This window comes from Oncorhynchus mykiss, chromosome 23 (genome assembly GCF_057628025.1).
Source record: "Oncorhynchus mykiss isolate SJ-2025 chromosome 23, ASM5762802v1, whole genome shotgun sequence".
In the NCBI taxonomy this organism is placed as follows: Eukaryota; Metazoa; Chordata; class Actinopteri; order Salmoniformes; family Salmonidae; genus Oncorhynchus; species Oncorhynchus mykiss.
The window spans coordinates 8,684,677-8,706,911 of NC_143044.1; the positions used below are offsets into that span (position 1 = coordinate 8,684,677).

Consider the following 22,235-nt stretch of genomic DNA (forward strand, 5'->3'; position numbering starts at 1 on the left):
GAAAAAGCTCTTCATCGAAGGGCGCACTTTCATCAGCGGATCCGAAATCAACCATAGACTGTGCCTGGTGGTCAACATAGGCTACCTAGATAGCTCCCGGCTCTAAGGTGATTTAACCTTCATTCTAACTGCACAGGACTACTGGAGTAATGGATATTTGCTATCCATAAGTATTACCCTGCGAATCATTACCCGAAGAAACTCTTAGACATTAACATTGATTGTACTTTTTGTGTTGAGCATCCAGAAACAGTTTCACATTTATTTTGGCATTGTCTACATGTAAAACAATTATGGAAAGATATTCACAGTTTTATAATTGTTAATATTCTTTATGACTTTTGTTTTTTATGGGAGAATGTGCTGCTCGGTTTCCATAACCATAATAAAGAAACATTTTTACCTTGTGCTAATGGAAAAATGTAATTGATAAATGTAAATTCACTAATAAAAAAAACAGGCTTCTGTGTTTTCTATAAGGAATTCGAGCAGTACATTAAGACCATTATACATTATTCTAATAAGAAAGCTGTTAAAACAATCAATGTGTGCATCTTAAGGTCTTTGTATAGTCTGTAATTTGTTGTACCCCCTAGCATATGTTATCATTGTCTGTATACTTCTTATATGTATACTGATTTTTCTCCAATTAAAAAACAAACAAAAAATACTATACTGCAATTCCAACTACAAAACGCCATAGTTTTACAACAACTTGCCTAGATAACAGCTAAATGTTTGTTTTTGTCTTTGTTATATATACTCATTATTTTTTTCGAGGCTCCACATGGAAAATATGAATGTTATTTCCAACAACCAATGAGCAGTCTCTTTGGCAATGACAGGGAGTGGCAAGGAGTGGAATGTTCACTAAAGAGACTGGTACTCAGACTAGATGTTACACATTGTCCTGTAAAGACATACACAAGTATTGTATTGCTATGACCAATCAGATAAACATGAATAGGTAAATGGGGCATGTAAATGTGTCAAAGTAATTGGTTACAATGAATCATTATTGGTTACAGTTATGCTATTTTCTACCTCAACTGCTCATTTTTGTTCAGAATTTAATGTAATTTCTATCTTTCAATAAAGATGTGAGCTCGTTTTCCACAGTACTTCATGTTTTTGTTGATTTATGATCCTTTTTCCACTGTAGCTGGCTGTGTGGACTTTCCTGTACAACTGCCATTTTTATGAAAACCTTTCCACAACAAGTAAAAAACAAGCTCTGAATGGGAAAATCGTTTTGAAAGGTCATGCAACTCCGAATTCCAACTCGGGAACTCATGCCTCTTTCTAGAGCTCCGACTTTCTGACCTGAAGATCACTGAAATTTCTCGAAATTGAGTTTCCATTGATCATCCTTGAGATGTTTCTACAACTTGGGAGTCCACCTGTGGTCAATTAAATTGATTGGACATGATTTAGAAAGGCACACACCTGTCTATATAAGGTCCCATAGTTGACAGTGCATGTCAGAGCAAAAACCAAGCCTGGAGGTTGAAGGAATTGTCCGTAGAGCTCCGAGATATTGAAGATCCCCAGAGCACAATGGACTCCATCATTCTTAAATGGAAGAAGTTTGGAACCACCAAGGCTCTTCCTCGAGCTGGCCGTTCACCGAAACTGAGCAATCGGGGGAGGAGGCTTTGGTCATCACTCTGACAGAGCTCCAGAGTTCTTCTGTGGAGATGGGAGAACCTTCCAGAAGGACAACCATCTCTGCAGAACTCCACCAATCAGGCCTTTATGGTAGAGTGGAAGCCACTCCTCCTCGGAAGCCATTCGTCAGTAAAAGGCACATGACAGCCCGCTTGGACTTTGCCAAAAGGCACCTAAAGGACTCGCAGACTATGAGAAACAAGATTCTCTGGTCTGATGAAACCGAGATTTAACTTTTTGACATGAATGCCAAGCGTCACGTCCGGAGGAAACCTGGCACCATCCTTATCGTGAAGCATGGTGGTGGCAACATCATGCTGGGGGATGTTTTTCAGCGGCAGGGACTGGGAGACTAGTCAGGATCAAGGGAAAGATGAACAGAGCAAAGTACAGAGAGATCCTTGATGAAAACCTGCTCCAGAGCGCTCAGGAGCTCAGACTGGGGCAAAGGTTCACCTTCCAACAGGACAACAACCCTACTGTAAGTACACAACCAAGACATGTCTCTGAATGTCTTTGAGTGGCCCAGACAGAGCCTGGACTTGAACCCGATAAAACATCTCTGGAGAGACCTGAAAATACCTGTGCAGAGATGCTCTCCATCCAACCTGACAGAGTTTGAGACGATCTGCAGAGAAGAATGGGAGAAACTCCCTAAATACAGGTGTGCCAAGCTTGTAGCGTCATACCCAAGAAGACTCGAGGCTGTAATCGCTGCCAATGGTGCTTCAATAAAGTACTCAGTAAAGGGTCTCAATACTTATATAAAATGTTTTTTTTTAATACATTTGCAAATATTTCTAGAAACCTATTTTTGCTTCGTCACTATGGGGTATTGTGTATAGATTGATGATGGAAGAAAACAATGGAATCAATTTTAGAATACGGCTGTAACGTAACAAAATGTGGAAAACGTCAAGGAATCTGAATACTTTCCAAATGCACTGTAGGCTATATGTCCACTCTAGCCAACAGTGCGCAGATAGTGCTGGTTGGAAAATGTGCATATTGTTTATGGGATTTTAGAATATTCACATGAAAATCTGTAGCCAATTGGATGGAAAACAGCACTAGTCAGAGTAAATGTTTTATGATTATATCTTGCTCAGCAGACAGAGAATGTCCATGAGAGCCCACATGTGTGTACAGAGGGTGATTGCCAAAATACTAGATTGTACACTGGATTGTTACCAATTTTTGTTACACTGTTTATATACAGTGCCTTGCGAAAGTATTCGGCCCCCTTGAACTTTGCGACCTTTTGCCACATTTCAGGCTTCAAACAAAGATATAAAACTGTATTTTTTTGTGAAGAATCAACAACAAGTGAGACACAATCATGAAGTGGAACGACATTTATTGGATATTTCAAACTTTTTTAACAAATCAAAAACTGAAAAATTGGGCGTGCAAAATTATTCAGCCCCCTTAAGTTAATACTTTGTAGCGCCACCTTTTGCTGCGATTACAGCTGTAAGTTGCTTGGGGTATGTCTCTATCAGTTTTGCACATCGAGAGACTGAAATGTTTTCCCATTCCTCCTTGCAAAACAGCTCGAGCTCAGTGAGGTTGGATGGAGAGCATTTGTGAACAGCAGTTTTCAGTTCTTTCCACAGATTCTCGATTGGATTCAGGTCTGGACTTTGACTTGGCCATTCTAACACCTGGATATGTTTATTTTTGAACCATTCCATTGTAGATTTTGCTTTATGTTTTGGATCATTGTCTTGTTGGAAGACAAATCTCCGTCCCAGTCTCAGGTCTTTTGCAGACTCCATCAGGTTTTCTTCCAGAATGGTCCTGTATTTGGCTCCATCCATCTTCCCATCAATTTTAACCATCTTCCCTGTCCCTGCTGAAGAAAAGCAGGCCCAAACCATGATGCTGCCACCACCATGTTTGACAGTGGGGATGGTGTGTTCAGCTGTGTTGCTTTTACACCAAACATAACGTTTTGTAGTTTCATCTGACCAGAGCACCTTCTTCTACATGTTTGGTGTGTCTCCCAGGTGGCTAGTGGCAAACTTTAAACAACACTTTTTATGGATATCTTTAAGAAATGGCTTTCTTCTTGCCACTCTTCCATAAAGGCCTGATTTGTGCAATATACGACTGATTGTTGTCCTATGGACAGAGTCTCCCACCTCAGCTGTAGATCTTTTCAGTTCATCCAGAGTGATAATGGGCCTCTTGGCTGCATCTCTGATCAGTCTTCTCCTTGTATGAGCTGAAAGTTTAGAGGGACGGCCAGGTCTTGGTAGATTTACAGTGGTCTGATACTCCTTCCATTTCAATATTATCGCTTGCACAGTGCTCCTTGGGATGTTTAAAGCTTGGGAAATCTTTTTGTATCCAAATCCGGCTTTAAACTTCTTCACAACAGTATCTCGGACCTGCCTGGTGTGTTCCGTGTTCTTCATGATGCTCTCTGCGCTTTTAACGGACCTCTGAGACTATCACAGTGCAGGTGCATTTATACGGAGACTTGATTACACACAGGTGGATTGTATTTATCATCATTAGTCATTTAGGTCAACATTGGATCATTCAGAGATCCTCACTGAACTTCTGGAGAGAGTTTGCTGCACTGAAAGTAAAGGGGCTGAATAATTTTGCACGCCCAATTTTTCAGTTTTTGATTTGTTAAAAACGTTTGAAATATCCAATAAATGTCGTTCCACTTCATGATTGTGTCCCACTTGTTGTTGATTCTTCACAAAAAAATACAGTTTTATATCTTTATGTTTGAAGCCTGAAATGTGGCAAAAGGTCGCAAAGTTCAAGGGGGCCGAATACTTTCGCAAGGCACTGTACCTCTCCAGTATTTATATACTGGATTATTGACATAGCTCACTGTAATATCTACTGCTGTATATATCATTCTTAGTATATATTTTTGGTGTATATACACATAGATTGCGTTTGGATTACTGATAGTGTTATTTGGGTTGTTAACTGGCATTCGTGAGTTCTTGTTTTTTAGTTTTCATTATTATTTGTGTACACTATCGGTCAAAAGTTTTAGAACACTCATCCCAAATCATCTTAATTTGGTTGAGGTCGGGTGATTGTGGAGGCCAGGTCATCTGATGCAGCACTCCATCACTCTCCTTCTTGGTAACACAGCCTGGAGGTGTGTTGGGTCATTGTCCTGTTGAAAACAAATGATAGTCCCACTAAGCCCAAACCAGATGGGATGGTGTATCGCTGCAGAATGCTGTGGTAACCATGCTGGTTAAGTGTGCCTTGAATTCTAAATAAATCACAGACAGTGTCACCAGCAAAGCACCCCCACACCATAACACCTCCTCCTCCATGCTTTACGGTGGGAAATACACATGCAGAGATCATCCGTCTACCCACACCATGTCTCACAAAGACACGGCGGTTGGAACCAAAAATCTCCAATTTCGACTCCAGACCAAAGAACACATTTCCACTGGTCTAATATCCATTGCTCGTGTTTCTTGGCCCAAGCAAGTCTCTTATTTTCATTGGTGTCCTTTAGTAGTGGTTTCTTTGCAGCAATTTTACCATGAAGGCCTGATTCACACAGTCTCTGAACAGTTGATGCTGAGATACGTCTGTTACTTGAACTCTGTGAAACATTTATTTGGGCTGTAATTTCTGAGGCTGGTAACTCTAATGAACTTATCCTCTGCAGCAGAGGTAACTCTGGGTCTTCCATTCCTGTCTTACAGCAATGATGGACTGTCATTTCTCTTTGCTTATTTGAGCTGTTCTTGCCATAATATGGATTTATGGTATTTTAACAAACAGGGCTATCTTCTGTATATTTCACAATGTCCCCCTATGACTTCACCCTTCCAGCTGACACTAGGGGAGAAAGTTTCTGACCTGGAGCTCAATATAACCCACAAGGACTTGGTGATCGTGACCAACAAAGATACAGAGATAACTGCAGACCTCATAATCTGCTGCACAGGGTTTGAAAATCAACACTGCAGGATATAGTTCCAACCTGAGTAAGTTGCTGAGTAATTGTCTGTCTTGTCCACTAGGGGGAGGCTTTGTGCCATGTGTGACTCCAACGCAGCCGAAACCTCAAGACATACTGCTCAAAGCGCTGTTGATAAAACTATGATGAGAGTCCAAGATCTATGTAAAATAGTTTTGCTGGATATATAACAAAAACTTGTTTTATTCATCACAGTAATGCCTGTGAAAGCAGGTTTTCCTACTTACAAAGCATGTAGAGGTCTGTAATTGTTATCATAGGTACACTTCAACTGTGAGAGATGGAATCTAAAACAAATATCCAGAAAATCACATTGTATAATTTTTTAGTAATTAATTAGCATTTTATTGCATGACATAAGTATTTTAATACCTACCAACCAGTAAGAACTCTGTCTCTCACAGACCTGTTAGTTTTTCTTTAAGAAGCCCTCATGTTCTCCACTCATTACCTGTATTAACTGCACCTGTTTGAACTTGTTACCTGTATAAAAGACACCTGTCCACACACTCAACAAACAGACTCCAACCTCTCCACAATGGCCAAGACCAGAGAGCTGTGTAAGGACATCGGGGATAAAATTGTAGACCTGCACAAGGCTGGGATGGGCTACAGGACAATAGGCAAGCAGCTTGGTGAGAAGGCAACGACTGTTGGCGCAATTATTAGAAAATGGAAGAAGTTCAAGATGACGGTCAATCACCCTCGGTCTGGGGCTCCATGCAAGATCTCACCTCGTGGGGCATCAATGATCATGAGGAAGGTGAGGGATCAGCCCAGAACTACACGGCAGGACCTGGTCAATGACCTGAAGAGAGCTGGACCACAGTCTCAAAGAAAACCATTAGTAACACACTACGCCGTTATGGATTAAAATCCTGCAGCGCACGCAAGGTCCCGCTGCTCAAGCCAGCGCATGTCCAGGCCCATCTGAAGTTTGCCAATGACCATCTGGATGATCCAGAGGAGGAATGGGAGAAGGTCATGTGGTCTGATGAGACAAAAATAGAGCTTTTTGGTCTAAACTCCACTTGCCGTGTTTGGAGGAAGAAGAAGGATGAGTACAACCCCAAGAACATAATCCCAACCATGAAGCATGGAGGTGGAAACATCAGTCTTTGGGGATTTTTTTCTGCAAGGGGACAGGACGACTGCACTGTATTGAGGGGAGGATGGATGGGGCCATGTATCGCGAGATCTTGGCCAACAACCTCCTTCCCTCAGTAAGAGCATTGAAGATGTTGTGGCTGGGTCTTGCAGCATGACAACGACCCGAAACACACAGCCAGGGCAACTAAGGAGTGGCTCCGTAAGAAGCATCTCAAGGTCCTGGAGTGGCCTAGCCAGTCTCCAGACCTGAATCCAATAGAAAATCTTTGGAGGGAGTTGAAAATCCGTAATGCCCAGCGACAGCCCCGAAACCTGAAGGATCTGGAGAAGGTCTGTATGGAGGAGTGGGTCAAAATCCCTGCTGCAGTGTGTGCAAACCTGGTCAAGAACTACAGGAAACGTATGATCTCTGTAATTGCAAACAAAGGTTTCTGTACCAAATATTAAGTTCTGCTTTTCTGATGCATCAAATACTTATGTCTTGCAATAAAATGCAAATTAATTACTTAAAAATCATACAATGTGATTTTCTGGATTTTTGTTTTAGATTTCGTCTCTCACAGTTGAAGTGTACCTATGATTAAAAAGAATACAGACCTCTACATGCTTTGTAAGTAGGAAACATTGCCGATTTGCAGGTTATCAAATACTTGTTCCCCCCCACTGTATATATATTTATATTAACTGGCCTATTTAATGTTTGTTTTACTTGGTTACACACTGTATGTTACATCATGATAAAGCACCTCACTTGACATTTAGCTCATTGGTCATGTACAGTAAGTAGTATGTTGCTAGGCTAGCTATGCACGTTTGTTTGGGAAGACTGTCCAATCCTAGCCTTAGAATGTATTGTGTACAGTGGGAAAGTACTTAAGTAAAAAATACTTTAAAGCACTACGTACGCAGTTTTTTGGGTATATGTACTTCACTATTTATATTTTTTGACTAATTTTATTTCACTACATTCCTAAAGAAAATATTTTCCCTGACAACTCAAAGTACTCGTTAAATTTTAAATGCTTAGCACACAATTGATTGTGAAATTCACACACTTACTGGCGGACTCACAAAACACAAATGCATATTTTGTAAATAATGTCTGTGTTGGTGTGCCCCTGGCTACATTTTTTTACAAGGAAATGGTTTGCTGTGATACTTAAGTATATTTTAGCAATTACATTACATTTCAGCAATTACATTTACTTTTGATACTTAAAACCTTTAGACTTTTACTGAAATAGTATTTTTCATGACTTTCCCTTTTATTTTATTTTTTAAACTTTTGCCCCTTTTTCGCCCCAATTTTTTTATATCCACTTGGTGCTTTTCCCATCACTGCAGCTCCCGTACGGGCTCGGGAGAGGCGTTCGTGCAGGTAGTGTTCTCCTGGCATCCGCCAAACCCAGATTCACCCTTCGGACTGCCAGATGGTGAAGCGTGATTCATCACTCCAGAGAACGCGTTTCCACTGCCCTCAGAGTCCAATAGTGCAAGCTTTACACCACTCCAGCCGACACTTGGCATTGCACATGGTGATCTTAGGCTTGTGTGCTCGGCCATGAAAACCCATTTCCTTAAGTTCACAACAAACAGTTATTGTGCTTCCAGAGGCAGTTTGTCAAATTGTCAAATTTCAGCCCTGCTAGAGCTGCTCCAGTCAACTGTTCTGACAGTTCTGTGAGCTTGTGTGGCCTACCACTTCGCGGCTTAGCCATTGTTGCTCTTAGACGTTCCACTTCACAATAACAGCACTTACAGTTGACTGGAACAGCTCTAGCAGGGCTGACATTTGACAAACTGACTTGTTGAAAAGGTGGCATCCTATGACAGTGCCACGTTGAAAGTCATTGAGCTCTTCAGTAAGGCCATTCTTCTGCAAATGTTTGTCTATGGAGATTGCATGGCTGTGTGCTTGATTTTATTCAGCAACGGGTGTGGCTGAAATAGTCGAATCCACTCATTTGAAGGGGTGTCCACAGAGGCATGGCTGATTATTTAGGGCCGATTTCAAGTTTTCATAACAATCGGTTATTGGCATTTTTGGACGCCGATTATGGCCGATTACATTGCAATCCACGAGGAGACTGCGTAGCAGGCTGACCACCTGTTATGTGAGTGCAGCAAGAAGCCAAGGTAAGTTGCTAGCTAGCATTACACTTATCTTATAAAAAACAATCAATCTTAACATAATCACTAGTTAACTACACATGGTTGATGATATTACTGCGTTGCATATAATCAATGCGGTTCCTGTTAATTTATCATCGAACCACAGCCTACTTCGCCAAACGGGTGATGATTTAACAAAAGCGCATTGGCGAAAAAAAGCACAATCGTTGCACCAATGAAGCTAACCAGAAACATCAATGCCTTTCTTAAAATCAATATACAGAAGAATAGTTTTTAAACCTTAAATACTTAGTTAACATTTATTCATGTTAGCAGGCAATATTAACTAGGGAAATTATGTCACTTCTGGGTATATGCAGTAGTTTGGGTCCCTGGCTTGTTTCAAACTAATTTGCCAGAATTTTACATAATTGTGACATGTTTTATTTATTTTTTACCCCTTTTTCTCCCCAATTATTTAGACTTAGGCCTGAGGTGTTCGATAAACTACGGAATGATTCCGGTTTTTTTTTTACCCCTTTTTCGTGGTAGTAGCTACTATCTTGTCTCATCGCTACAACTCCCGTACGGCACAGCGCTCATCCAACCCGGAAGCCAGCCGCACCAATGTGTCGGAGGCTACACCGTGCACCTGGCAACCTTGGTTAGCGCGCACTGCGCCCGGCCCGCCACAGGAGTCGCTGGTGCGCGATGAGACAAGGACATCCCTACCGACCAATCCCTCCCTAACCCGGACGACGCTAGGCTAATTGTGCGTCGTCCCACGGACCTCCCGGTCACGGCCGGTTTACGACAGAGCCTGGGTGTGAACATGTTTTGTTTTCGAAATGATAGTTAACGGATTTGAACATATTAATGACCTAAGGCTCGTATTTGTGTGTGTTTATTATAATTAAGTCTATGATTTGATATTTGATAGAGCAGTCTGACTGAGCGGTGGTAGGCAGCAGCAGGCTCGTAAGCATTCATTCAAACAGCACTTTCCTGCGTTTGCCAGCAGCTCTTCGCAATGCTTGAAGCACAGTGCTGTTTATGATTTCAAGCCTATCAACTCCCGAGATTAGGCTGGCAATACTATAGTGCCTATAAGAACATAGTCAAAGGTCAAAGGTACAGTGCCTTGCGAAAGTATTCGGCCCCCTTGAACTTTGCGACCTTTTGCCACATTTCAGGCTTCAAACATAAAGATATAAAACTGTCTTTTTTTGTGAAGAATCAACAACAAGTGGGGCACAATCATGAAGTGGAACGACATTTATTGGATATTTCAAACTTTTTTAACAAATCCAAAACTGAAAAATTATTCAGCCCCTTTACTTTCAGTGCAGCAAACTCTCTCCAGAAGTTCAGTGAGAATCTCTGAATGATCCAATGTTGACCTAAATGACTAATGATGATAAATACAATCCACCTGTGTGTAATCAAGTCTCCGTATAAATGCACCTGCACTGTGATAGTCTCAGAGGTCCGTTAAAAGCGCAGAGAGCATCATGAAGAACAAGGAACACACCAGGCAGGTCCGAGATACTGTTGTGAAGAAGTTTAAAGCCGGATTTGGACACAAAAATATTTCCCAAGCTTTAAACATCCCAAGGAGCACTGTGCAAGCGATAATATTGAAATGGAAGGAGTATCAGACCACTGCAAATCTACCAAGACCTGGCCGTTCCTCTAAACTTTCAGCTCATACAAGGAGAAGACTGATCAGAGATGCAGCCAAGAGGCCCATGATCACTCTGGATGAACTGCAGAGATCTACAGCTGAGGTGGGAGACTCTGTCCATAGGACAACAATCAGTCGTATATTGCACAAATCTGGCCTTTTTGGAAGAGTGGCAAGAAGAAAGCCATTTCTTAAAGATATCCATAAAAAGTGTCGTTTAAAGTTTGCCACAAGCCACCTGGGAGACACACCAAACATGTGGAAGAAGGTGCTCTGGTCAGATGAAACCAAAATTGAACTTTTTGGCAACAATGCAAAACGTTATGTTTGGCGTAAAAGCAACACAGCTGAACACACCATCCCCACTGTCAAACATGGTGGTGGCAGCATCATGGTTTGGGCCTGCTTTTCTTCAGCAGGGACAGGGAAGATGGTTAAAATTGATGGGAAGATGGATGGAGCCAAATACAGGACCATTCTGGAAGAAAACCTGATGGAGTCTGCAAAAGACTTGAGACTGGGACGGAGATTTGTCTTCCAACAAGACAATGATCCAAAACATAAAGCAAAATCTACAATGGAATGGTTCAAAAATAAACATATCCAGGTGTTAGAATGGCCAAGTCAAAGTCCAGACCTGAATCCAATCGAGAATCTGTGGAAAGAACTGAAAACTGCTGTTCACAAATGCTCTCCATCCAACCTCACTGAGCTCGAGCTGTTTTGCAAGGAGGAATGGGAAAAAATGTCAGTCTCTCGATGTGCAAAACTGATAGAGACATACCCAAAGCGACTTACAGCTGTAATCGCAGCAAAAGGTGGCGCTACAAAGTATTAATTTAAGGGGGCTGAATAATTTTGCACGCCCAATTTTTCAGTTTTTGATTTTTAAAAAAAAGTTTGAAATATCCAATAAATGTCGTTCCACTTCATGATTGTGTCCCACTTGTTGTTGATTCTTCACAAAAAAAGACAGTTTTATATCTTTATGTTTGAAGCCTGAAATGTGGCAAAAGGTCGCAAAGTTCAAGGGGGCCGAATACTTTCGCAAGGCACTGTATATGAAATACAAATGGTATAGAGGGAAATAGTCCTATAATTCCAATAATAACTACAACCTAAAACTTCTCAACTGGGAATATTGAAGACTCATGTTAAAGGAACCACCAGCTGTCATACGTTCTAGTGTTCTGTGCAAGGAACTTAAACATTAGCTTTTTTACATGGCACATATTGCACTTTTACTTTCTTCTCTAACACTGTTTTTGCATTATTTAAACCAAATTGAACATGTTTAATTATTTGAGACTAAACTGATTTTATTTATGTATTAAGTTAAAATAAGTGTTAATTTAGTATTGTTGTAATTGTCATTATTACAAATATACATATTTTTTAAATGGCCAATTAATCGGTATCATCTTTTTTTGGTCTTCCAATAAATCGGTTTCGACGTTGAAAAATCATAAATCAATCGACCTCTAGTCAACATACTTTTGTTTATATTGTGTATTGCCCAGGTAGGTGAGCCTCACTCTCCTCTTCCCTCTCCTGTAAATCCTACTCCCATCAGAAAGTTATTGTTTTGACCTTGATATCTGACTACACTCATCAGTATCGCACCAATCTTCAGTTAAAACCGTTTTTCCCTAGTATTGTTATTGACAATACTGTCAGTGCCTGTTCTCAGATTAGCTTCTTGTCCTTTTTGATCCAACCAGAATAACATTTTTATCTTGGTTATCTGTCCACCTGTTGTCCTGACAGAGAGTGTGACCCTGCTGTTGGACATGGGCCATAATGATGTAGTGGGTCAATTCAAAGGGCTATGGTTTCCCCACTGCCTCATCACCCAGCGAAAGAGCAATAACCTCCTGCTGCAGAAGAGCTGGAAGGAGATGGGCCAGAAAGCTCCGGAACATGCCATACAGAACATTCTGGAACAAAAGAGTGCCGGCACAGCCATGAATAAGTGACTTATTCTGGTAACAGCTTGCAGATGGTTTGTTGTTCTGACACGACTTGATATTAAACCAGTGGCATATCTGAAAATGTCTTTACATTTTGCAAAATACTTTGTATATTTTTGTCATTTAATGCTAGTGTGTATCTTCATGAAAAAAATTCAGCATTTTATGATACAATTGAAATAAATGTTGAAACGTAAAGATAATTCTTCACCAGCAGTACATACTGTAAGTGCTGTACGAACATTAATCTCACTTACCTGCTTGCTCATCAACTTTTTTTCTCCATCTTTGTCAAAAATACTACACTTAACAAAAATATACTAAACATGCAACAATTTCAAAGATTTGACTGAGTTACAGTTCATATAAGGAAGTCTGTCAATTGAAATAAATTCATTAGGCCCTAATCTATGAATTTCACAACTGGGAATACAGATATGCATCTGCTGGTCACAGATACCTTAAAAAAAAGTTAGTGTGGATCAGAAAACCAGTCAGTATCTGGTGTGACCGCCATTTGCCTCCTCATGCAGCTCGACACCTCTCCTTCACATAGAGTTGATCAGGCTGTTGATTGTGGCCTCTGGAATGTTGTCCCACTCCTCTTCAAAGGCTGTGCAAAGTTTCTGGATATTGGTTGAATCTGGAACATGCGGTCATACACGTCGATCCAGAGCATCCCAAACATGCTCAATGGGTGACATGCGAGTATGCAGGGCATTAAAGAACTGGGACATTTTCAGCTTCCAGGAATTTTGTACAGATCCTTGCGACATGGGGCCGTGCATTATCATGTTGAAACATGGTGATGGCGGTGGATGAATAACACGACAATGGGCCTCAGGATCTCGTCACGGTATCTCTGCGCATTCAAATTGCCATCGATAAAATGCAAATTGTCCATAGCTTATGCCTGCCCATAACCCCACCATCGGGGAATCTGTTCATAATGCTGACATCAGCAAACCACTAGCCCACACAACACACGCCGTCTACCACCTGCCTGGTACAACTGAAACCGGGATTCATCCGGGAAGTGCCCACTTCTCCAGTGCGGCAGTGGTCATCGAAGTTGAGCATTTGCCGGTTACGACGTCAAACTGCAGTCAGGTCAAGACAAGCATGCAGATGAGCTTCCCTGAGATGGTTTCTGATAGTTTGTGCAGAAATCCTTTGGTTGTGCAAACAAACAGTTTCATCAGCTGTCCGAGTGGCTGGTCTTAGATGATCTTGCAGATGAAGCCTTGGAGGTCCTGGGCTGGCGTGGTTACATTTGAGGCTGGTACTGCAAGATTCTCTAAAACATTGAAGGCAGCTTATAGTAGAGAATTGAACAGTCAGCTCCGGTCATTCCTGCAGTCAGCATGCCAATTGCACGCTCCCTCAACTTGACATCTGCGGCAATGCGTTGACAGAAATGGCACAAATTTTGTCCACAGCACAAGGTGCACTTGAGTGATCAGCTTCTTGATATGCCACACCTGTCAAGTGGATGGATTATCGTGGCGAAGGAGAAATGCTCACTAACAGGGATGTAAACATGTGCACATTGAGAAATAAACATGTACAGAACATTCCTGCCATTTATTTCAGCTCATGAAAACTCTGTTTTTTGTTCAGTGTAATTCAAATTTCCTTCCGTAGCAATGAAAGCCAATAATGAATTACTGTACATCAGTCCTCATTCCCCCCCCAGTGACATTTTTCCTATAATAATCACTAACCAAATGTAGCTACTTGGCTGTATAACAAACAATGATTTAAATGTGTCAAGTTCTTTCACAGTCAGTCTGACTGTAGCTAGCGATGAAAGAAGCGACAAACGTCTCATTTGGGACACAAGTACAACATTGCCACCTACTTGCTTGTTTACCGGGTTATAGCAAATCACAGGTTTTAAAAACAGATTTCAAAAGAGTGCTTTATTATAGTACATTTCAAATATTAGAAGGCTTTAGTTGGTCCGTTTTCATTTATAACACGTAGTACATGTCAATGTCAAACACGTCGGATCAGGATCACAGAATTCATCGGCTGATGGCCATCTGCTCAATATGGCAATACATAGATAATCTTGACATAGGGTTGTTCAGCATCATTTGGCACATCTTAAAATACATTTAGCTTTTTCTGCTGCAAATTTTAACAAAATGTAAACATGGCATTCAAATTCCACTGGCAAGTTTAGTTAGTGAAAATGGTGTTTAACGCTGAGCATAATAAAAGTATCTTGCTCAGCCCCCCCCCCCCCGGAACAAAATACATTCATACTCCCTTTAACCTGTAAAGACCAATAAATATTATTCATTAAATAAACAGAACTGAATTATCAGCAAGACAACAAATATATGCATGTCAAGATACCAAGTCTGTTTCCAGCTACATAAAAACAAAGCTCAACATTCCCTTTCTAAAAAACAACTTTAGAATGAGGACAAAAATACCTGACATTTTCACAGCAGAACAGGCTTTTCTTTTAGTTAGGAATTCCTTTCAGGAGACACAGCATTCTCACCAGAAAGTGACAGTGAAACCAAAACCACTCCTGTGATGCATCAGAAAAAAAGCAACATGGCATTGCTTGCATCCTAAGAGCACAAAAATAAACCAGTCATCTCTGGTGCAAAAATTGAATAATTGTGCAGTGAGAGACCATGGGAAAGTTTGACTTTTCCGGCACTATTCCAGCTGCCATCATACGATCAAATAAATAAATACATTTGTGAACACCCGACAAATAGCTGCTTTCAGGAAGATTCCTTTGAGTTAGAACACAACTACACCATTTAAAGTGACCAAATATCTCACAGGGTGAGTTTTGGAAACCAGTTCAGAGAAACCAAAGGCCCACACCTACGAGACAGTCACAGTGAAATATGCTGGTGTAGGCTGATCCAAGGTAATGAGAAATGCCAAATATTGGGGTTGGGTATGGGCGTACCAGCTGCCAGCCCTCTTATTGGTCCATTGACAAGCTCAGAAGAGAACCATGAAAATGTGTATGAAAACCAGTCGCACCAGCCTGAACAGAAACTCGCAGGGGGTGCCATTACATGTGCCTTTTGAAAAGCACAGATCGGAACTATGATACAAAGAGCAACATCTTCATGAAAACATTTCTGTAAACACTTCAGACAGTGGAGGTCACTTGACAGGTTCAGGAAAATAGTTCACTGCTGGTAAACTAATGGCATAAGGTGTATAGGGAATGGATAGACTTGCCATTGTCGCGAAAAGCTTAAAACTGGGCCCCGTCAGGCAACGTAGCAATCCCTCCCCCCACAATTTAGTCCATCTTGGAGCTCTTGCCACCTTTGCCTTTCATGTAGGTCTGGTAGAAAAAGGAGGAGAAGAGGAGCAGGTAGCTGAGGTACATGAGGGAGCTCCACATAATGTTGTTCAGGTAGGAGTGGCAGTCCCCCTCCTGCATCCAGTGGTAGACCAGCCAACTGACCGTCAGCCCCATGGCCATCTGAGCGATTTGGAAGGTGGTGATGACCACGGCAAAGGGGCGTGGCACCCGGTAGCCAGCTGCCCGCACCGCGTAGTAGCTATACATGAGTGCGTGAACAGAGTAGTTCATGGTCATGAACCAGCCGCCTCCAGCCACTTGATCCTTGTAGGAGTACCAGGAGTAGAGCAGCACGGTAATGTGGTGGTACCAGTGCAGGAAGATCAGCCGCTGCTTACGGAGCACAATGAATGCCGTGTCGCCTGTGGAGGTCATTGAGAGGATACATCAGGACCAACAAAGTTATGGTCCCAGACATGCAGACGCACTTAAACATTTACTGCACATCTTCGACTAAGTTATATGGTTTGCCATAAATTAGACACTCATGGTAGGAGTGGACAAATTGCCAAGTTCAGACAAACGACTGGCAGTTCCATCCCCGGTTCTTACCCAGTTCAGGGGCTTTGCTCAGGACAAAGGCATAGGCCCAGAACTTGCTCACTGGTCCATTGTAGAAGCTCTGGTCACATATAGACTGTCTGAAACCGCTGGTTGAGAGGACATACAGCATGTACCATCCTGTTCGAATTGCTCCAATGATACTGCAATTAAAATAAAGTTAAGCATTGCACTAGAGGGCAAGAGCAAAACTAAAAGTTACACTAGCAGGCTTGTAACATTGTGTGCATGTCTAGTCAATCTATTCGTTGAGAATGCTGAAACATCAAGCCATGGCTGAGTCGGTGCCACATGTTCATTTGTGCTAAAATCACAATGAAACAAGTTCTTGCAAAATCAGCAGGCTATGGTTTGAAATAGGCTTGTTGTAATTCCATCTTTATTTGTATTATTTAGCTTTAATGCAGTCATTGGTGTGCTTATCAATGCACAAGCACCTTTTACACCCCCCCCCCCCACACACCTATCAATTAAAGTTATTATATTAAGTCATCCACAACTGTTGCTGTGTGAAGTTAATGCATTTTGTCATTAGTAATGTTCAAATAAAAATAAATAGCAACCATTCCTCAAATGAAGGGGATGATGCAACATTTACAATGAGGGAACCTAATGTCTTTGGTCCGCAACTCATAGCGCAGACACTTCATTCAGGATAAATAAAGTAAGCCCCCGAGTTACCTGCTCACTGGCAGGTTAAGTTCTGAAGGATTTGTTGCCAAATATACCTGGCTAAAGAGTTGAGCCATTTGTCAATCCGGTGTTCCGAGTTGAACTCCGAGTTCACTAAAGTTACATCACTAACTCCTTAAACCACATATGTAGTATAGGGCTTCCTAGGGCAGGGTTCCACAACCCCGTTCCTGAAGCGCTACCCTCCTGTAGGTTTTAACTAACCCGATTCCTTTTATCAACCAGCTAATTATTAGAATCAGGTGCACTAAATTAGGGTTGGAGTGAAAAACCTACAGGATAGAAGCACTCCAGGAAAAGGGTTGAGAGCCCTACACTAGGAAGACATATGTAGTAAGGTCACATTGGCATCTAGGAAACTGCCCTTACAAAGCAGTGCACATGTACAGTATGCTTAGTTCCACCACGTGAAAAGATGCTGCATGAGGGTGCTTTCTGCACAAAACAATTCTTCATTTCAGCACAAAGTGTGATCTTAAAACAGTAGGAGTAAGAATTTTAAACACTTAAATGATTATGACAGCCATCTTTCTACCATCAGGATTGTTAACAGATGGATGCATAATGAAAGTGACTTGTTGGCAGATGTAAAGAACAAAAAAAACTCACCTGAAGATGGCCAGGCTGAGTGACCACAGCACCAGTGGTCTGCGCAGATTAAGTTTAGGCCTCTCCTTCATGAAATGTTGGCCTCCAAAGACCAGCGCTGCATACAGGCCACAGAACACAAAGGCCTTGCTCCTGGTGAGAGAGAAACATGTCAGTAAGTTTCCTTCGATTGTGCCCATGGCAAGGTTACTCAGCTGCAATGCATTTCAGTGATTGAACACACCCTAGGACTTTAATGAAGTGATGTTTTTACATTCACTATTACTCATGCTGAAGGTATTTAACATGGCACACCCAGTTTACTATGGTGATATGTGAAATTTATTGACTAAAGCAATCAGCCCTAGCCACTTCCGTTGATAGTAGCTGGCTTGAAATGAAATGTCAAATGAAATGTTACATTTGTACAAAATCTTTCCCCATGCTGTTTAGCTGACTTTTTTTTACTAGACATCCAGAGTAAACCACTACTAGAGGTGGATATTCTAATTTCAAAAGCAACAGAACAGAACAACGTGGCTGTTATTTGAGTAAAGAAATGTGTATAATATAGTTGGCTTCAACCTTAGGCTGTCAGAATTGTGACGTAACACCTGACGCTCTTCAATTCGAAGTGATCAAGGGCGACACCTGACCCTGACTCAGCTGTCCTGTTCGACCACACGAACAAAGTGATTTCATCATTATTTTGAAACCAAACAAATGTTATAAACATACCAGTTTTCTTGCATCCATTCGATAGCGCCTCGCTCGTCAAATTGCTGCTCGAAACCATATTGAGAAAGTGGGACTTGATGATATTCAGTCTCATTCATTTTCGGTCTTGCTCTCTCTAAACTAAGCTATGTATAATTTATTCTCTGTGATTTAAAAACCCAGTAGATAGGAGGCTACCTAGACTAATGTTATATTAATCATAAACGCGCACACGCATCCTCTCCACCACTACTCTACTCACACCTGATTTCATTTACGCACAAATACAACCTTTACTATATACGGGCGTGGACTATGATGGGCTTCTGCCCTGCCCTCTCTCCTCCCACTGTGGGAGGATACTTTGGGAATGTTGGTTTCGACCAAGGTCGTTATAAAATGCTTAACAAAAGGAAAACTCACAGAACTAACAGTAGGCCTATAATTTATTATTTAGGTATGCTAACTTTGCAGGTTACCCATTATTACTTTGTAGCTGCGAAAATGCCGACGCATGTGGCAGACAGACAATTGTGCTGCAGATAACAGGTTGCCAGATTTGGTCAGATTGATCTGAAAGTGTCTTAAGGCTTTGACCCACACATTGCAAAATCATAACCTGGCAACTCCCCCGAATTTGAAAAGAATCCTTGAGCACACAATTTGATTGATGTCATAAATAGTGAGGACAGTTGGTTACCATGCCAATGGGCAAGCTGGGTACATAAAATAGCTCCAGAATGTTCAGTTTCCCACACACTTAATTGTATAACACACAGCGAGTCAGCTAGTAGTTTGAGTTGTAATGTTTACTCATTGTCTTTGAGAATTAGGCTATATTTGTCATCAAAATGTCACAGCGTGCCCACAAGGAAGGGCTGTGCAATATCAAGATTTTATGTTTGGTTATTTTCTGTCTCATAAAGCCAGTTTTTGCAAAGCCAACTCCTGCAACTGTTTTTGCTTCCTCATCATCGCTGGAGCACATGACTTTGATCAACCCTGTTCAGAACAACCCCGATGTCACAACCCCAAAACTGACCCATTTTGTAAACACATTGCTTGGACAATTTGAGAGTTTGCTGGTGAAAGGTGAGACAGGAATCCAGAAGTTAGTCTAGGCCTAGCGTTAACAGAATGAAGTCAGAGAGGCAAATGTCTAAGCTTGGGTTGTGGCAACATTTGACATTTTCCTCTGATTTCCCACAGATGGTACTTCTCCAGGTAATTTGGACCAGGTGACTCAAGGATATCCCGAACCCTACACAAATGCGAAAGACCCCCAGGGGCTTGTGAAGTCTCTAATGTCTGTTCTACAGACTTACAAGAAGCAAACAGCATCACAAGGTGATTTGCTCTTTATTCTGTTCCCACTCTTTGTGTGAATGCACAAACCTGTGTGAATTTCACAATTGCTGAATTGTAAAATCCATTGTGAAATGGATTTTGAAATGGATTGTACATTTTGTTCTGATGCAGGCAATGATCACGTCTTCAAACTGTGGGGAAAAGCTCCAAAAACAAAGAAGAGCACCAATGAAATCAAACCCAGAGTCAACATATTGACAGACCCCACTTACTTCGAGCCACTTGTGAAAGTTAACATGATTTTGGGCCTCTTTTTCTATGGCTTCATCGTGATAGGTACAGTAGCTACATAACAGTCTGCTGTCTTTTTACTGCATGGAAATGTACTGTTCATCAGTTGATATTGATATAGCTTTAATGTAGATCTGCTTTGTATATTAAAATGAGCAGCAGCTGGGGTATGTTGCAGCAACAATGTTATCACGTTTGGTCTGTGCCTGGGCTTTTTTCACCAGTGTTTATCTACGACTCTGTCCGAGTTTCCATGGAGGCCAGAAGAAGATCTGACGCTCTAGCTGATGCCAGGCTGAAGAGAAAAGAACCACCCCCTGTTGAACCACAGTCAACTTTATCCAAATGTACACTCTCTATGATGCCTTACTCTGTGTGCCGTTAACTTGCTTGAACGTGTGATCCCTGGCTAAGTTAAGTCTACACTGACTGCAGGGTCTCACATACTGTTGTAACAATGCCCTCTTTCCTTTTAGATCGGCAGAGCATCGCTTCATTGTTTCATTTGGAAAATACATCATCTATAGCTGACGGTTTGAAGGCAAATTATCCCAAGGTTACATCAATTTATTTTGAAGATATATATATATATATATATATATATATATATATATTTTATTTGTTATTATTTTGTGAGATGCAATAGCAGTAGTCAAAACAAGCTGTAAATTTTTTCAAACTGTCTATGTATGTGTTTAAACTGTTAATGACTGAGTCTGTGTGTTGTATAAGTGTATTTCAAGCATTATTGTTTCGTTGCTTCTGTAGGAAGAGTCTGAGTCAAACATACAATTTGCAGACTGTGCAAATGAAAAGAGTGCTGTCAGCCTTAGAGAGTGGGAGCCTCTGCCTAGTGAGTTACTGTAGATAGATCACACACCATTTTGTTACTGAGAGATTAGATGTAATTATCTTTAGGTGTATGTTTTTCAGTGCATAAAACAGTGAGGTACTGACCATAATCACACCAAACATTGTAATTAATGTAAAGCTTGTACAAATGTAAACTTGTACAGATATGCAGCACTCATATGTACAACATGAGTTATTAGATGGGCTTAATTTCTCCCTCAGATATTCAAGAGAACTCTATGCCTGCCAATCTGGCGCTGAACCTATTTGACTCCGATATAGAGGAAGTTGTATCTGCATAGGTTGTTCATGGTGAAGATTCTGCTCTATGCCTAGATTATTTATCATATCGGGTCACGTGGAGATATTACATTTATTTTGTCCGCATTTTTTTTCTCCAGAGTCTCAGCTGACTGATGTTTGCGTCAACTGAGGACCACGTCTTAATACCGAGTGATATTTAATGGAAGCAACAGAAATGAACTCTCCAAATAAGATAATGTTGAGACTGCCACCTTTGAAGACCGCCACTTTCTGTCTCATCACTTAGCCCAATACTTACGTTAGTAATAAACATATCTGCATTCAAAATATAGGCCTATGTGAAAAGTAGTTTTTGGTATATATGATTACTGCTATATTAATTTATTTCTTGATTACTTATGAAAATGTAAAAAGAGAATGGTAACATTAAATTAACAATGTTGTTAGTTACAAATACTATTGTTGTAAATGCTGTACATTATTTCCATTATTGTGTTTGTTTTTAATACTGTTAATCTGCAAACATCAATATAGCAATATTATACTGTTGCTCATTTTAGGTTTCCTAGGTGTTAGGCCTCACCTTTTTCCCAAAGAGAGCTATGACTTGTGTCCTCTGATGCTCTAATTAAACAATATTTATCCAACAGCTCCCTATTTTACCATACTATACATCACAGGAGGCTGCCCGAGGGGAGGATGTCTCATTATAATGGCTGGAATGGCATCAAACACATGGTGCAACACAAGGTGCAACCAACCTGTGCTATACACCCACTACTCTGCTATATAATTAATGATAAGTATCTATTAATGATAATAGAAGTCAACTTGTCTGATAAGAACTAGTTACAAATAAGCAAGATAGGCAAGCTTGGGTATGTTTTATTAAAAACAAATATTTATTGAACTTTTGAGCCCATCAAGCTGATCATCCCCTTTTGGCATAGCTTTTGAATGAGCTGTGGTTTATTACAGTGTCTGTGACTTTCCTATGTTGACACAGACTGCAGAGCAACATAACCTACCCAGTTAAACAATGCAGTTAACCTGGTTCTGTTTGATCCTAATTAACATTCTTCCAGA

General features: G+C 41.0%; 2 protein-coding genes across 2 annotated transcripts; one reads left to right on the top strand and one right to left on the bottom strand.

Annotated features, from left to right (window-relative positions):
- Nucleotides 1-14,430: 14,430 nt before the first annotated feature.
- On the bottom strand, nucleotides 14,431-18,751 carry LOC110502376 (very long chain fatty acid elongase 6). Its single transcript, XM_021580346.3, has 4 exons — nucleotides 18,456-18,751; nucleotides 17,739-17,870; nucleotides 16,428-16,579; nucleotides 14,431-16,237 (listed from the first exon to the last, which is right to left on the bottom strand). Exons 1-4 carry the CDS (start codon nucleotides 18,551-18,553, stop codon nucleotides 15,810-15,812), a joined length of 810 nt encoding a protein of 269 aa, XP_021436021.1. The 5' UTR covers nucleotides 18,554-18,751; the 3' UTR covers nucleotides 14,431-15,809.
- A 430-nt stretch (nucleotides 18,752-19,181) lies between these two features.
- On the top strand, nucleotides 19,182-21,476 carry LOC118943922 (uncharacterized). Its single transcript, XM_090216704.1, has 7 exons — nucleotides 19,182-19,526; nucleotides 19,644-19,781; nucleotides 19,914-20,078; nucleotides 20,258-20,380; nucleotides 20,510-20,589; nucleotides 20,802-20,886; nucleotides 21,287-21,476. Exons 1-7 carry the CDS (start codon nucleotides 19,286-19,288, stop codon nucleotides 21,316-21,318), a joined length of 864 nt encoding a protein of 287 aa, XP_090072830.1. The 5' UTR covers nucleotides 19,182-19,285; the 3' UTR covers nucleotides 21,319-21,476.
- Nucleotides 21,477-22,235: the final 759 nt, after the last annotated feature.

What these genes read in the sequence shown, in the direction of transcription:
- LOC118943922 (XM_090216704.1), top strand. Translation starts at nt 19,286, where the DNA reads ATGTCACAGCGTGCCCACAAGGAAGGGCTGTGCAATATCAAGATTTTA. An exon ending in CTATGGCTTCATCGTGATAG is followed by an intron (nt 20,079 to 20,257) that starts GTACAGTAGCTA and finishes TTTTTTCACCAG; the next exon opens with TGTTTATCTACGACTCTGTC. An exon ending in ACAGTCAACTTTATCCAAAT is followed by an intron (nt 20,381 to 20,509) that starts GTACACTCTCTA and finishes CTTTCCTTTTAG; the next exon opens with ATCGGCAGAGCATCGCTTCA.
- LOC110502376 (XM_021580346.3), bottom strand. Translation starts at nt 18,553, where the DNA reads ATGAATGAGACTGAATATCATCAAGTCCCACTTTCTCAATATGGTTTC. An exon ending in GAATGGATGCAAGAAAACTG is followed by an intron (nt 17,871 to 18,455) that starts GTATGTTTATAA and finishes CTCTCTCACCAG; the next exon opens with GAGCAAGGCCTTTGTGTTCT. An exon ending in GAGCAAAGCCCCTGAACTGG is followed by an intron (nt 16,238 to 16,427) that starts GTAAGAACCGGG and finishes TGACCTCCACAG; the next exon opens with GCGACACGGCATTCATTGTG.